The 16,785-nt window shown below is 27.1% G+C and overlaps 1 protein-coding gene across 2 annotated transcripts in view; it reads left to right on the forward strand.

Moving 5' to 3' along the window:
• The window catches only part of LOC119678799 (complexin-like), a 250,284-nt gene that overhangs the window by 195,422 nt on the left and 38,077 nt on the right, over window positions 1-16,785 (forward strand). Inside the window, exon 1 of one of the 2 annotated variants that reach the window (XM_038090860.1) lies at window positions 6,361-6,444. The exons of the other annotated variant lie outside the window; for it this stretch is intronic. Coding sequence (XP_037946788.1) covers window positions 6,432-6,444 — 13 coding nt within the window. The 5' untranslated portion in view covers window positions 6,361-6,431. Of the gene's footprint in view, window positions 1-6,360; window positions 6,445-16,785 lie in introns of those variants that run through there. 2 annotated transcript variants of the gene reach the window in all.

Below are 16,785 nucleotides of genomic sequence, written 5' to 3' on the forward strand. Positions count from 1 at the left end.
TCTTCTACTATAGAGACAAAGAGTTCTAACAAACAGCACCTTTATTAAAATACCCGATAATTTGTCAGAAACTGTTGGGTATCAGTCTTACGAAATTCTTAAAGAAAATTAATTCTTTACTTTGATGCAGATAGCAGTTGAATCAAAAATGTATATATCACAAAACCCTTCTTCTTATTTGATATAACCAAATTATTAGGAGGAGCAATATCATCTTATAATAAGAGCAAATATGTAATGCTATGCATCTATTGGTGATTTACGGTGGAGTTTGACATACGGATTTTCACTTTAACTAAACCCAACCTTTATTGGGTTTACAATTTTGTATAAAATATATTTAAAAAAATGACAATTTTATTTTATGTAAAATATTTTCAAAATTCCTTTGTAACTTAAAGCTTGAATAAAGTTTCTACTAAGTGATCCTGATGATGACTCAAGGAGAGCCGAAATATGAAATATATTAAAAAGTATTAAACAAACATTGGATTATCTAACAAAAAGTGACCTATGGTAGTCGGATAAAAAATATATAAAAACCATCATAAAAAACATGTCGATAAATATATTCAAAATTTTATTCCTTTGAAACTTTTTATGTTTTTATTCCATCAGTTTTTGTACCAGAAAGAGAGAAAATTAGTGATAAATATAATAATTTAGAAAAATGATCATTTAATTTTACGTAAAATTATTTTAAAATTATTTAAAAGTTTTTTATATTTTTATTCTATCATTTTCCTCTTAGAAGAAAGAAAGATTTGTAAGCAAAAGCCAAAAAAAATTTAATTAAAATTCACGAACCCTACTTGTTATAATCCTTACACATTGACGTTTATAAGTAACTGAAATCCTTTCGAAAATAAAGACGAGTAACCTTTTTTTCGCTTGGTAAAGTAAAGTCGTTTAAATTTTGTAAATAAATTAAAAGCAGCTTAACTCTGAGATACAAATTCAATTTCCGACAATTAGAAAATAATCATACTTTAATCTGCTTAGCATTTAAAATTCAATTATCCTTACAATAATTTTGCTTTGGAAAATTAAAGAAAAAATAAATGAAATTTATTTAAAATGTTACGGAGCAGTTACGGAGCAGTTCACGCTTATACGAATGAATTTATTGTCATTATTTCGCAATGAATTTAATTGCAAAAATCTTTCACAGGATATAACAGGATATAAAAAACTATTTACACATTTTTCGCAGCACCTCATTACAGCTCAAAAAAAAAAAAAATTGCTGAGAAAAAAATTTATTTTCGAAATAATTATTTTACTTTGCAGTATCCAATGTATTCCCGTGCCTTAGTTACTGCGTGTCAAGACAGTGATGAGGTTACTTATGGCTTACACATTTTCCTACATAATTTTATATTACATTCCATTCTGAACTTCTTTATCCTTTTGCTTGAAGTATCTTTTGATGCTTTTTCCTACTAATTTTCCGCTTGACTTTAATCCTTGCTAATAGTCCAACCAAACGTAAGAACATTTTATAATAAAAGTAAAAAAAAATACCCGAGAATAGAATAAAATAATAATAATAAAATAAAATGATATGAAATAAAATGACAAAAGCAACTAAGAATGCGCCTGACATATACCTTCATTGCCGCACACTCCTCCTTAAGCCTAAAAAATGCGCATTAGTGTCCTTTTGTCTGATTTTTATTGCTTTGCCTATTTTGAATACTAATAGTAAAAACTGAACTGAGCTGAACTGAACTGCGACTTCCTATACTTTCACCACAGACTTTGAGCTGCTTTGAGTTGCTTTCAGTTGCTTTCAGTTGCTTTCGGTTGCTTTGAGTTGTGCGTAAGACACTAAACGCATTAGCAACTTCTACTCACACCCTACGCACATATACACAAAAATATATATGAAACATAAAAATAGTAGACGTAATAAAAATATAAGAAGTCACAAAAAGGCACGAACTGAAAATTATTTTTTGCTTAATCCATACTAATACACACCACGGTTTCCCTCCATCTACTATTTGCACATCTCCCACCACTTTCGCGGCTATCTTCATACAATTTTCTTCCGTAATTCTTTTATTTCTGCTTTTACTGCTTCTAATAGCAGCAACGCATGCCAAGGCAACACGATAGTAATTATATTTTAACAGCTTTACACATACAAACATTGACACAAACTCATACATACACACTGTGTTACGCGTTCTAATAGCTTACATTTCTGCAACGTTTTCACATATGACAATTTCAATATGACTGAGCGTGTGTGTTTGTATGTGTGTGCGTTGTGTAGTGCGCCATTCTATTAACAATTACACATTTCGCTGTTGATTTTTTGTTAATTTTTTTTTCTTTTGTGATTATTATTTTTGCGCAAATTTTCTATTGAAATTCGCCCAAATGATTCCTTCCTTGCCACATCCTTTATACTTCCTAGACGTGTGTGTGCTAATTTCGTAAGTCGACTTCTTCGCTTCAGATATTCTCTAATTCAGTTTTATCTAATAACTTCATTACGTTCATAGTGCTCATCGAGTTGATTCGACTTAATTTGATAATTAGATTCTTGCAATTTAATAAGGACTCTTGCGTTTGCCTTTAAACCAATTTTAAATATAAATTTGGTTATTTTTGATCATTAAATGCGACTGCGTTATGAATTTATAGATTAAATACAAAATAACTTGAGGTATTTACTGCCTTTAGTGAAATTCATGACGTAAATAAAAACTATTAAATTTTATAAGAAATCTACATCAAAAATTGTATAAATGATTTTAATAAATTTTGTAATTAATATAATTTTTTTTGGAATTTTTTTTGATATACATATAAACTTAAAAATAAAAAACATTTTCAATTTTTTAATTGCATTAAAAGAATGTATAGATGTGAACTAATTTTATCAACCATTTGAGATTATTAATTTCTCTTTATATTCACGAACACTGAAAGTCAGCGAATGAAAAAAACTATCTGTAAGCTCTATATATATCTATATATAAGTTATATTTAAGAGTCACTTATAAAGGCAGTCATGGTCACGTCAAATTTGAAATCGTTGTTTTCAATGGAAATTAAGAAAATCAGAATAAGAGAGAGATAATAGAGAAAGAAATTTCGATTCAAATTTGAACACTTTGACGATGCTTTATGTACCCTCTTGCTCCCAATACTCACCTTTTACTTCAATGAGAGATCTTAAAACGCCTTTATCACACACCTCTTTCAGTGTAATTTTTGTGACCCTAGTCACAGAATCTACAACTAACAGGCCTCCCGCAATTACGCATTAATCTCACTTCCTCCATTTACCTTTCTTCACCGTATACCACGACTTATACTTTCTAACTTAGGTAAACCTCGTCTTTTTGATCCTAATCTTCTTATCTCAACTTCTTCCCCTCATTGTTGAAATGAAGTTTGCCACACTGCTTTCAAAATAGGATATCTTCTCCATTCATTCCTATGAAGTGGTTTTAGTGGGTTAAAGTCAATTGTGACAGGTTATATATTATTCAAGTACAATATTACTGTACTGTACTTCTAACGTAAATTGAATTTAGAACATTTTATTTCTTGAATATTTAAATAAGCAAATTAAAAATAAAATTTAAAAAAAATTGATTTTATTATAACAAAGGATGTAATCGTTAAAATTAAAGTAAAATTACTACTTTTATATTAAATATAGTTTTTTAATTACATTGGAACCACTACATCACATTTCTCTTCATTTCTCCACTATATAATCTAAGCTACTTGGAGTGTTTGAATTGAAAACTGGCATGTTAAACCTATTTATTCTTATCTACACTGTTGGACATGTGAATATTTAAGGGCGTAAGAAGCAGACAGATTAACACAACTTAGTATATCAGAGATAGCTGAAAAGTGCTGAGTGATAATTGCGCATTACACCGACTTACTAATATCGTTTCCATATGGGTCCCCGAAAATATGAACATTGATTAATTTGATAAGCAATCAAGTTAGTCCACATTAGTACTTTTCTGTATATATTACTTAGATGCTGTTTTCTTCAGCAGAAGTAAACAAACGACATTTAAGTTCAATATACCTTCTAGGCTGAACTAGACTTTGTATAACAAAATAAGATCCTCGGAAGTTAAAATGTCTGCATAAATACTGCGAGTTCACGTAATGTTCCCTCTGAAATTTGTGTAGAAGCCCACATTTCCTTTAATAATCATTCTTTTAAATGTAGTATCTAAACAAAAAAGAAACAGTCGCACATTTTCTCTATGTTTTTAGTGGAATATTTAAGGAAATACTTCTTTGAAAAGTTATTAGATTGTTCATTAGATACAACAGAATATCTGTTAAATTACATACGCTCAAGAGGATGGTTATAATTTATTTTTCTTCAAAGTTTTTGATCAAAATTTGCATATAATCTCTTTATATGAAAATTGGAAATATATCTGTTGATAAATGGATTTTAAATAAATCCTAAAAGGTTCCGTTTAAGGAACTACAACTTAATTTTTGAAAAAAATATTAATTTGCAATTTTAGTTTTACTAAAAGCTTTTGCTTCAATTTATTTTTAATTATCGCATGTTAAGCCATTGACTGTATTCTTCTATTTTGTGATTTTTTTTAATTTAATATCATATCACAAAACACTTAAAAGTTTTTATAAGGAAACCTGCCATTATAAAGTACAAAACCAAAACAAAATTTTCTAAACTACAAAAATAAATTAATTAAAAAACTATTAACTACAACAGAAACATTAACTTTTACCCACATACCACTCGTCTTCCCCTTAAAATGCATTCATTTGACAACACTAAACATATTAAGGCCAATAAATTGTATAAACTTAATAAAATGTATGCTATGGGAGAAGTGCACTCAATTTAACACTCTGTATGAGTGAGTACCTTAAATAAATTGCAATTCATTTGCTTGAAGTAAGCAAGTCAAAGTTCATTCTTTATTAGGGGAAAAGTATACCACTAGAAAATTGTTATAAAATTCATTTTACACCCCTACAATTTGACAAAAAACTTTCTAACTCAGTTACATGACTCATACTTTGGAGTGCAATTGAGTGTATAAATGTCTTGAGTGTCTGAGAGCGTTTGCGCTTAATAAAATAATAATATGACTCAAACAATTATTCGCTCATTTCGTTTGTGCGCCGCACAACTAATATCAGAAATATAGTTGCTATCTCACTTACACCATTACAACAGCATGCAAAACATTCACTTCACGGTGTTTTTCTGCTTTATTGTTATTAAACATGTGACTCGAGTGCTCGAGTGTTGAGCCGAGTGCAGCAACAACAATAACTGTGAGCAAAAATGCCGCACTATGTCAAGCATGCCATGTGACTACTGCTCAAAATAGTGCGCAGATGCCAAAACAATATTTGCACTCAACACACAAAAAAATGTTTGAGTATTAATTATACTTATACTCCAACTAATGGCTCCAAAAGCAAACAACCCCAAGTTGACAACTAAATGGAGTCTGTAGTGCTTTGCTACGCACTCATCAACGCAATCTTATCACTCGTTTTATCAGTAAGAAGGAAATTCTACTCGAACCGCATCCAAAAGACTTCCGCATATAAACCTGAGGAAGTTGCATGATAACTCCTACTCTTGTGTCACAGCTTCCAAGCTCCACACGAAACTCAAAACGCGCTACGTACGCAATAGACCAGGCCATAAACAGCTACCATAGCGAGCAGTGTGCGTACAAATTTTAAATAACAAATTAAAAAGCAACTAAAACTATACTACGAAATTTGTCAGTGCGTGTTCGTGTACTCGTGACTTCATTTTTGTTAGTGTAACGCACGACTTCAAAACTTAGATTCGTGCATTCCATATTCATATCCTGGTACTCGTTAACTTTGACTCGTTAGTGAAATTTTATCGTTTCACTTGGCTTCGTTTGCTCGCCCATTCGTGTTCGTTGCAGTGTCGTGTTTACATTTTGATTCTGATCAGGCAACGATGCTTCGTGGATGTAACTTCAGAAATCAGTCGCAGCAGTCGTCGAAAATTCCTCGTTGGCAGTTGACAACGTGTGCCATGGCCGTCCTCAGTTCAGTGCACAAAGTGCGTCAGTGCAAGTTGTACCTTGTAACAGCAACAGCAGCAGCAACAGCAATAGCAGTAGCAACATCAAAGCAAACTCAACTAACACAACAAATTACGAACGCTGCAAATTACGAAGAAATTTCCATAAGCAAATCAACAGCTACTAATTCAAATAGCCAAAGCAGTACAAAAACAACAACAACAACAACAACTGCAACAGCAACGACATCGACATCGAGAAAAAGCATTGCTGACAACGAATTTTTTGGACGGCTAACTTAGTTGCAGCACGCGCCTAAAAGCTAACAACACAAAACGGACTCATTAACGAGATAGTACACAGTAAAAGCGCCAAGGAATTATGAATTTCATTGGTATGATTAAAATTTTGTTGTTTTTGTTTTTAATTCGTAAAAAAATATTTGACAAAATTTTTTCCTAATATGGTTGATAATGAAAATTTTTTAAAATTATAAATGTTGTGAATTTTAATTAAATTAATATTATTAATGTATTTAGTTTTTTTGAATTTTAAAAATTTATTACAAATTTGGCAAAAATTAATTGAAACATTTTTAACAATTAGTTTTAAAACTGTTTTATTCCTTTTCTGTTTTTTGTTTTTTAATTTGTAAAATATTTGTAATTTTAATCTACCAATTTAATTTAATTTTCTAACTTTCCTTCAACTACTTCAACTACAATTTTTCCAAACGTTTATGTTGTAAACTGGATGTTGTGTTCTTAAACGTAACTTGATTTTTATGTAAGTTTTATATATATAAGTTTTATGCCGAAGTGCCTATAAGTATGCTTTAGTTAACATATGTTTAGTTAGTAAGTTACGTCTTATAGTGTACAACTAAACTCGTTACATTTTTCAGTGTTAAGTGAAAAATATTTAATTAATTTTAATTAATCACGCTGCAGAAAAGTGAAGTATGTAGGTCACATTTACGAAAACCGTCTATGTCTAATATTTAAAAAGACACACAAGTTCTAGTATTTAAAGCCGACATTGATATGTGCGGAAAATGAGGTGACCATTTGAATAAAATTTTTGTTTAATTTGTAAGAAATTCGTGTGATAATTGTTAAGCATAAAAATGGTTATTACAATATATACTTCTTCCGTAAATAATTGATTTTAGTGACGGAAAGAAAACTACAGTCGTCGTTAAACGGCGATAGTGCATTATCTACGCTGGCTTAATTTCTATTACACCACACCTCACCATTAAATGTTATAATATTAATAATATATAATTAATAATAATAAACACTTAATACCATAGTTGGTTTGTACATATGAATATTGAGGATATCATAGTTCAGTTCGATAGATCTTATCAGATGAGAAATCGAAAAAAAATTTCCTACCATATGTTATGTATTCTCATAGAGTTAGATACAGTATAACCAAATATGTTGGTTTGTTCAAAAAAATATATTATTATATTAACTTAATATAATAATATAAATTTTCATTTTATTCTGAAGTATTTTTATCACCTACTAATTTATCACTAACATTTATGATGAAAAGATTCATACTTAAAACTCTCAAATTATCACCTACCCAATATATCTCCATTTCTATTTAATAGAACAGCAAATACTAAATTTAATTCAATGACTATCTCTAGTACATATATCTAGTTGTAGTTATTATTGTAGAATATATGTCTACTAGACTTATCGATGTCTTGATATCGCTTAAAACAATAGCCTTGAAGATCCGCACATTATTAACAACATGAGTCGTGTATCGTAAAGACTGCCATAATTGATGTGGTGAAACCATTTTAATGATTGTCGTATTCGTGTTCTCATCTTTGAGATTTCAATTAATTGTTTTTCTAAATTAAGACTACTTTCATGAAACTACTTACATTAAAGGTTTTTAATTGCAACTACTTCTTCCTTTCCTACATGTCGTTACTGCGAGTGGTTGATAATTAATGATTCATTCATTACATGTGAATCCTTATATCATCACTGACTTCAGTTGGAATAAATACACTAACAATTTGCGTGATTACACATAGTATTGTATTGACGGGGCTAAGTAAATCCTAATTTTCGAAATCGCCATCGTAGCCTCCATTCAAAATACATGAAGACTAACTACAGTAACTAAAATTTTTGCTGTCACTTTTTGGAATGCGTCTGCTAATTTCAATAACCTCACAAAGGTACTTAATCCTTCATAAGTTAACTGTAGTTCAGTGTTATATAAAGGATAAGCAAAAATCGGGAAACTATTACAAAATATATTTCAGAGAAAATAATGTAAAGTTGTGGGAGAAGAACTTGAACACAATCTTCGATCAATACTGACGCTTGTAACTGCATTAACCACGAACTCTCTATTCTCCTACACGCATGTGCTAGTAATAGGTAGAGTTACGCAATTTCCTGATACAGCACCACTCCTGCCAAGAGTTTTGAGAGGACACAGATGTCAGGTATTATTCTTCTTGGGTATGGTAGAGTAGTGGTTTTATTACTATTATGAATCACTGTTTCTGCTAGAGCAGTAGTTTTCATATTGTACAGGAATATTTCTAGATTTCTCTGATCTCTCTATACTCTAAATAGGAGCGATATTTCATCAGAGAAATATAAAAAATTTATAAGAAACTAAACTAAAAACTTGATAAAATATTGGGCATAAAACGAGAAAGAATGCTTATATGGAAGCTATATCATCTTCCCTCACTAATTATTGCACTTCCTTACAACTTTTCTAACGTTTCTGAGGTTTGTAATATTTAGACTTTAAGACATTCATTTGTCCTACTTTGTACTGGAAGAGACAGTTTCATTTTCATTTCTTACGTATAATTAAAGCTGTTTAAAAATTTTAATATATTCATTAACCAATACAATTTTACACAAGTATAATATAAAATACTCTTTTCAATACTACATAAAGAGGAACCTAAGATATAAATATTTAATCCTATTTCCTTGGTCCATATGGCATAACATAATGATATATAAATTAGAAATACAATTCAATACCCAAAAGACACGCAATAATTTTGGCATACGTAGAACCTGGTCACCTTCTTAACTTTACCATGTGACTGTCTTTGGCGTAAACGTACATTGCGAGCAGAGCACGTTTTTCATTTTATTGATTTTCTGTAACATAAATTTTTTTCCGCCTTAAACATGAGGCACAGCAGTTTTTAATGTATTTTATTTCGACTTTGTGGCAATACCCACAAAGTCACAATTTGCGCACGAATCCAAATTGCAGCAAATGAAAAGGTTCAAGGTTCTACGTCATTGCTTGAATGGAAACGTTAAAGAGATTTTCATTTTTCTAGTATTTACTTTGCGTGCACTTATTCACAGAAAAAAAAATACAGGGAAATAAAGTAAACTTATAAGTAAAAAGAAATAAAAAAATATATAAAGAATATATATATATATATATAAATTAAATATGAACGAAATAAGAAATACTCTAAAAAGCAGGAAAAGACAAGCCACCGTAGGCTATATCAGTTACATTCTCTAGCTACAAAATTGAAAAAAAAAAAATAAATTACGCTTAAAAATGCTTGTAAAGTAGCACTTTGTTGCTACACTTTAACATGTATTTAGCTTTAAATACTTTATAACAATTATTTACTCATTTTTCGCATAAAATATAATTTAATACAATTTAATGCAAATCCTACTTAAGTAGCTTTCAAACAAAACTCTTAAGCTTAATTATGCAATCCCCTGATTTTCCTATATGCCGTATATATTTTAAACATTAAATCCAAAAATACTACTGCACAGCAGGTTTTTATTCAAACAAAATAAATAAATTTAAAATTTTTGCCAAAACTTGGTTGCATTTACTTGGCTTTGCGCCAAAAACTATGCTGCAAAAATTCATATTCCTGCTGTGGCAGCAATTTTCCACCAGCAGTTAGCCTTGTGCCACTTGTTCATTCAAACACGCATACGCACACACTCACACACACAAACACAGAGGCCTTTAAGTAAACATATATTCATATATATATATATATATATATATAAATATGTATACATATATACCATATGTATATGCAGAAGTTTGTGTGTGATGAAGTATGTGTATGTGTGCATAAATTTGGCTGTTGCGTAGGTTGAGTGACAATAAATTTATGTAAATACATTGCCTTTAAAAAGCTGAAATTTATTTCATTTGCTGAAAATCAAAAACAAAAAAGGACCCGAAACAGAATATGCCAAATATTTATATTTGTTTATGTGTTTGTTTATCAGAGATTTAAATTCATCCAAAGTGTAAACATGCAAAATAAAAACAAACATCAGCAAACATTAAAATCTTATTTGCAAATATTAAATAAATTTATATCAATATTACTCAAAAAATTTTTTTTTTCATTAATTTTGATTTTACTTCACTTCAATTTAGAACAAATTTTAAATTTTATAAGCAGAAAATAAATGATGATAGTCACTTTTGTCCTACTGAACAAAAAGGATTATTGATTATTTATTATCTGTAAAATTTTTGCATGAAGTATACTTTTTGGCGCAAAATGTTATCGTTGTTAAAATCCTCATTTTAATTTATTATATACCATTTCGTATTATAACATTAAATATATGAGGTATTTTATTTATTATCATTACCAATTTCAGTTGAAAGATTTTGTTAATTTATTAGAGTCATTCATACCTGATATTTCTGAATTTTTCTTATGAAAATAGCAATCCTCTCATAAGCTATTTAATAATAATACTATTGATAGTGTTACAATAGCCCATCCAAGTAATCACAGACATTATTGAATAAAATTGCTGTGACATTAACTCGCGTTTCATCAATCAAAGTAGAAACAAAAACTATCCAAATATTTTGCTTTTTTATATTTTCATTTCATTTATATATCATATTTTCTATATACAATTGACTTATACCTCTGCTCAGAAAGTAATTCAAAATGGATCTTATAGATAAAATTTCAGCACTATTTTTAAAGTTTTAAAGTTTTCAGCAAATTTATGAGCTATTTAAATTGAGTTAACTCTCCTCTGACCCAAAATTGATATTAAAACTACTTTGTTTATATAAGTATTCTCAGATATAACGGTCTCGCAGCTCCTAGCCAACTTTTAATAGTGACTGAATATAATAATTATGGATTGTATTTAAAATTTGTATTTGAAAAAAGAAGGCGTTTCTTTTTCAATACTTGTTCTGATATATATGTATTTCCATTATAGGTGAATTCTTTTTTATAGATTATGTATGATTCATTTTTTTATAAACGGGATGATTTTTAATCTTATCAATGCATCTGACATTTTTTATAAACCTCATTTTTTAAATAAAAAGGTGTCTTGAGAAAAAAACATTTAATTTTTTTAGTAGCATGCACAAATCTATAGACTTTTAAGAAATGTGCATTAGACCACTTTTAGATCAATTTTAGACCTTCGCACAGCGTAATATTAGGTTTTCACTAGCTTTGTTAGACCAGTTAACTTATTTGAGATTCAAGTAATTAAAGCAATGTCAAGTAAGTTAACTCGTTTAACGAAGCCAGTGGAAACATACTATTACGCTGTGTAAATGTTTGAAACTTTTGAATTGTAAGGATAATGAAATGAAATTATTATATTATAAATAGTTATTTTAAATAATTTCATTTAGATAATTCCTGAAATTTTTTAAAAAAAAACTACACGCATTACGTATCCACAATTTATTTCAGTTAGTTGAAATTTTAAAAAATATATCTTAAAAATATTAGGTTTTTATTTCTGACTATTATCATTAATAGGCATTTCTTATATATTTACATATAAATTATATGTAAAATTTGGTTATATATTCTAAAATTAGATTTTATGAAAGATAACATATGAGTATATTAATATATTCCACATTCAATTCTAATTCTTGTGGTAAGAATTATTAAATAAATGATTTAAATGAATTAAACTCTACAAATTACAATTATTTATTCTCTTTATTAAACAAAAGATAAACTTTCAATTTAATATTTGTAAAGATTTAAATAAATTGTTAGTAAAGATAATATTTACAGATATATTTACTGCAAATTATTACAAGTATAAATTTCTGAAAATCAAATAATATTATATTTTGAATAATTAATTAAGATTATACAAAATATATTAGTAAAACATATATACTTTGATTTTGTTAAAGAATACACCTGCATTCACATATTACTAGGGCTTAATGAATAAAATTTGAGGAAAAAGTAATAATCTGCCATATAAAATTTATTTACGTCAATAATTTTATCTTAATTTTAGTGAAAGAAACTCTTTAATTATTGAATATTGCTTTTATTAATTTAGTAAAATTTCTCTAATATTTTCTATACAATATCCAATGCAAATATTTGAGAATAAACAAAAACTCTAATATTGTTGGCAATAACAAGTCAACAACAACAAGTCAGCAACAACAAGCCAACAACAAATACTGATAAAATTTATAATAAATTCCTTGATCTCGTTGCTGCCTATTCAATTTGCGCTACCATACTAAGCTTTTGGTATTTTTATATTTATCTCTTGTATTTCTTTTTTTTTGTTTTGTTTGCCATCTTTTTGTGTTTATAGTGTACGAAATTTATATAAAAACTTCAATTGGGTTTGTATGTCAGTTATTGTACGAGTATCGCACAATCACATATTGTGCATATGCCCGATATGAAAGCATAAAATTTCTCAGTTGACATATAAAACAACAGTGCACTGAATTTTGCAGCTGTCAATATGTTTTGTTGCCATCAGAAACGCCTCTGCTATGAAATGCCATAGCAGACCATAGTGCTCGACACAGCACTTTTCTGCGCTTAACACAAAAACGAAGTTATTTTATGTGCTGCATGCAAATGATGCTGCGATGTGCCAACAATGACACCATTTTTGCCACCATTTTCGCCACCATCATTGGCAATAGCAGAAATAGCAACAACAACAACAATAGTAGCATGCTATGCTATACCGAAGCAATAGCATTGTCAGTGCTTGGCAAACTTTTCATTCAAATTGTACAAAAATAACAAAAAAAAAAGGAAATTAAAAAAGAAAACTGAAAATTAAAATAAAACAAAGCTTTTCAAGTATCTTCTTTTTTGTGTTTTGTTTAATTTTTTATTTTGATTTTTGGCTCTTATTTCGATTTTTGTTAAGTTGAGTTAAGTTGTATATCAGTTGGTTTTTAATTTCATTGTTTTTGGCAGATGTGCTTGAATTTGTTTATTTTACTTTATAAATGACACTCAATGACATGGACACAAATACACTTAAACAAATACGCACACAACAACAAGTGTCAAAAATATGCAAGCAATAGAGAAAATACGTGAAAAAAAATTTTTTTGACATATATTTTTAAACCAAAATGTATTAAGGACATGTAACGATATAGCCAAATAACTGCTTAACTGGTCTTAAGAGTATGGAAGAAAATAATATTTCTTTGACTCTTTATATTTAATAAAAGGCTGATAAGAAAAATAAGTTTAAAAACTTATGAATTAGTTATGACCTTTGTTTTATTATTATATACATTGTATCTTGTATAATTATTGAATAGACAAGTTTTATTTTTTACTTCATCCTTTTATTAATTACAAAAAATAAAAAAAGTGAAGTAATAAATAATTCAAAGTATTTAATTTAATTTAATGTATGACTTCGTTTTTGTTTTATTTTGTCTTATAATAATATACTAAAATATTTTAATAAAAAAGTACTATTATAAAAATATAAAAAGTATTTTATAAATAAATATAAAGTAAATATATATATATTTAATATATATAAATATTTTATATATTATGTATAGCTCACAGATTATATAAATTTAATTTTCCCTTCAATAACAAATTCTCCAAATTTTATTTAAAACTACATAATTTATTTTTCCAAAACCACTGATGTTGAATATTTAACAATATTCAAAAAAGATAAATGGTGGAACAAAACTTTAATTAATTAAAATAATTTTAAAATAATTTTTGTTGTAGTTAACTACTGTTCGAAATCACTCTTTACTTTTTTCTAAAATATAATTTTATTTTATTTTAAATTACTTTATATTTTCTTAAATAAAATTTTTATATTTATAACACTCAAAGAATTTTAAATAAATTTAGATTTGAACAATAAAGCAACTTGAAATGTCAATTTGTTGTTATTTAAATTTATAAATAACTGGGAGCAATAATGTTTTCAAAGTTAATTACTTAATTTAATTTAAAAATTACTTAATTTTTATCTTGAATGACATTTTAAATTCAATTATGGATTAAATTAAAATATTAATTTAAAAATAATTATATGCAGTAATGCTTTTAAGATTTTGTTGTAAGTTACGTAGTTTTGAACATAAATATTATATTTTTTAATCTAATTATAGATTAAATTAAAATATGAATTTAAAAACAACTAAAGGCAATAACGTTCCTAAAATTTTATTTTAAATTACATCAGTTTTATTTTTAATATTACTTTTTTTAATTTAATTATAGATATTAATTTAAAAATAACTAAAGGAAATAATGTTCTTAAAATTTTATTTTAATTTACATTATTTTTATCTTATATATTATAATTTTTTTAATTTAATCGTAGATATTGTTTTATAAATATCTAAAAGCAATAATGTTCTTACAATTTCACTATAAATTATTTAATTTTTATCTTAAACATCAAATTTTTACGTATAACTTACAAAAAATGTTTATTGTTATAAACCACAATACTTTAATTTATATATAATTAAACTCAATAATGTTCTTACTTTATACTTTTTTATAAATATTTATTTATTTTTAATAACTAACACTAAATTTTGTTATGCACCACAAAGTAACGTAAAATGTCAGTGTGTTTTTGCAGTAATTTAATTTTATAATAATTAAAATCAAAAATATTCCCAACATTTTATTTTAAACTATTTCATATTTTCTTATGTATATTTATTTATTTATTTTTTTTTCTTGTTTATAACTCACAAAAAATGATAATTAAATTTTCCTATGACCAACAAAGTAACTTAAAATGTCAGCTTGTTTGCATTTCCTTTTATCAATATTAAAAAGCAATAATAATAACAATAATAATGTCTTTTTAAATTTGCATATATTAATTTTTGAAAGGCAATAAAGCAAAAATTTATATCATGCATATAAAAATAAAAATAAAAATAAAAATTTCTTTTCAAATAAATTCATTTTAAATTCATACAGCAACAAAGATTTTATAGACAAGCAAACATTTTATATATAAGAACACATAAATCTTTATACTTAAGAGTAAATTTATATGTGTTGACATGAATAATGCGTTTTTATTTTATTTATTTTTTTTTTGTTTTTTACTTTGCTTTATATTATGCCGAAAGGATATACATGTCTCTTATGATATAAAAAGTGTTAAATATGCAAAAATATTTCCATAAATATAAGCAAATATTGCAATACTGCAAGATATTTATTGTACATGCAGTGTGACTTCTATGTTAATGCACAAAAAGCAATAACTTTTTAATTATAAAATAGTTTATGTAAATAAATATATAATGGGCATATGTGGTTGTTAAGTTTTAATAACAAAGCCAAGAAAGCAAATAATAAAAATAATATAAAACTATGAAAAACTCCATAGGAATAATAATTTCAAGTCGTTGTGTTATGTTAAACTTACTTTGATATAAATAGAATGCAATAAAATTTAATAAATTAAATTAAAGAAATTAAATTTAAGCAAGCAAATTTTCAAATATTGATTCCTTAGTTGCAACAGTAGTTTAATTAATCTAATTAAAAATGTTTAATTTTAATTGTCAAACCAATACTAAGTACACACTGCGTATGAGTGATTTTTTTGCTTTGACTAAGCATTAAAAGTTCTAAACACATTTTACTGAAAATGTCACATTAATTAAATTTTAATTAAACTTAAATAACAAAATTAAAATTTAATTTCAATTCCATTGTTAGTTTTTAAATATATGAAAATACTGTAATTGCATTCGTTGAAATGCTAAATGTGTTATGCAGAAATGCATCAACGCGCCGCTAGTTATGTGCTAACGCTGCTTAATTTGAATCAATTCATGCAAAAAACAACAATTGCAGCCAATAAAATGAAATCAAAAACATTTCTAAAATCAACATAAAACATTTATAAATGCCATTTATTTGTATTTTAAAATGTTTAGAATTTACGATAAAAAAAATTATTTTTTTTTATATATTTCTAAACTGAAATTTCTGTGGTCAACCACTGCGGAAAATTTTCATAACTACCTGCTAACTAATGTAACCTAGCTAAACAATAAATATTTTCACATCTATGATATTAAATCTTTTTCTGCCTCCCCTTCTACTCACCACAAATGCAATAATAATGCATTTGGCAATGCCAGTACTTCGTAACGAGTTTTCAAATAAAATTGCGGAATTTAATTTTACACGTTACGTCCTGCAATATTCACAGTGTTTTCGGTGAGGTTGCGGTAAATCGCAAACACTTAATTTCGAATTGATTAATTATTATGCATTTCCAATCGGAAAGTTCGCATTTTGAAACACGTGCGATGCATTCGTAATGAGATAAATCAGTAATTGCCTGTTACACAATTGATTGCTGGCAAACTAATAACTAATGGCGTTACTCATATGCCATTGTTTCAAAAATGTGCA

This window comes from Teleopsis dalmanni, chromosome 2, assembly GCF_002237135.1.
Source record: "Teleopsis dalmanni isolate 2A chromosome 2, ASM223713v2, whole genome shotgun sequence".
Classification (NCBI taxonomy): domain Eukaryota; kingdom Metazoa; phylum Arthropoda; class Insecta; order Diptera; family Diopsidae; genus Teleopsis; species Teleopsis dalmanni.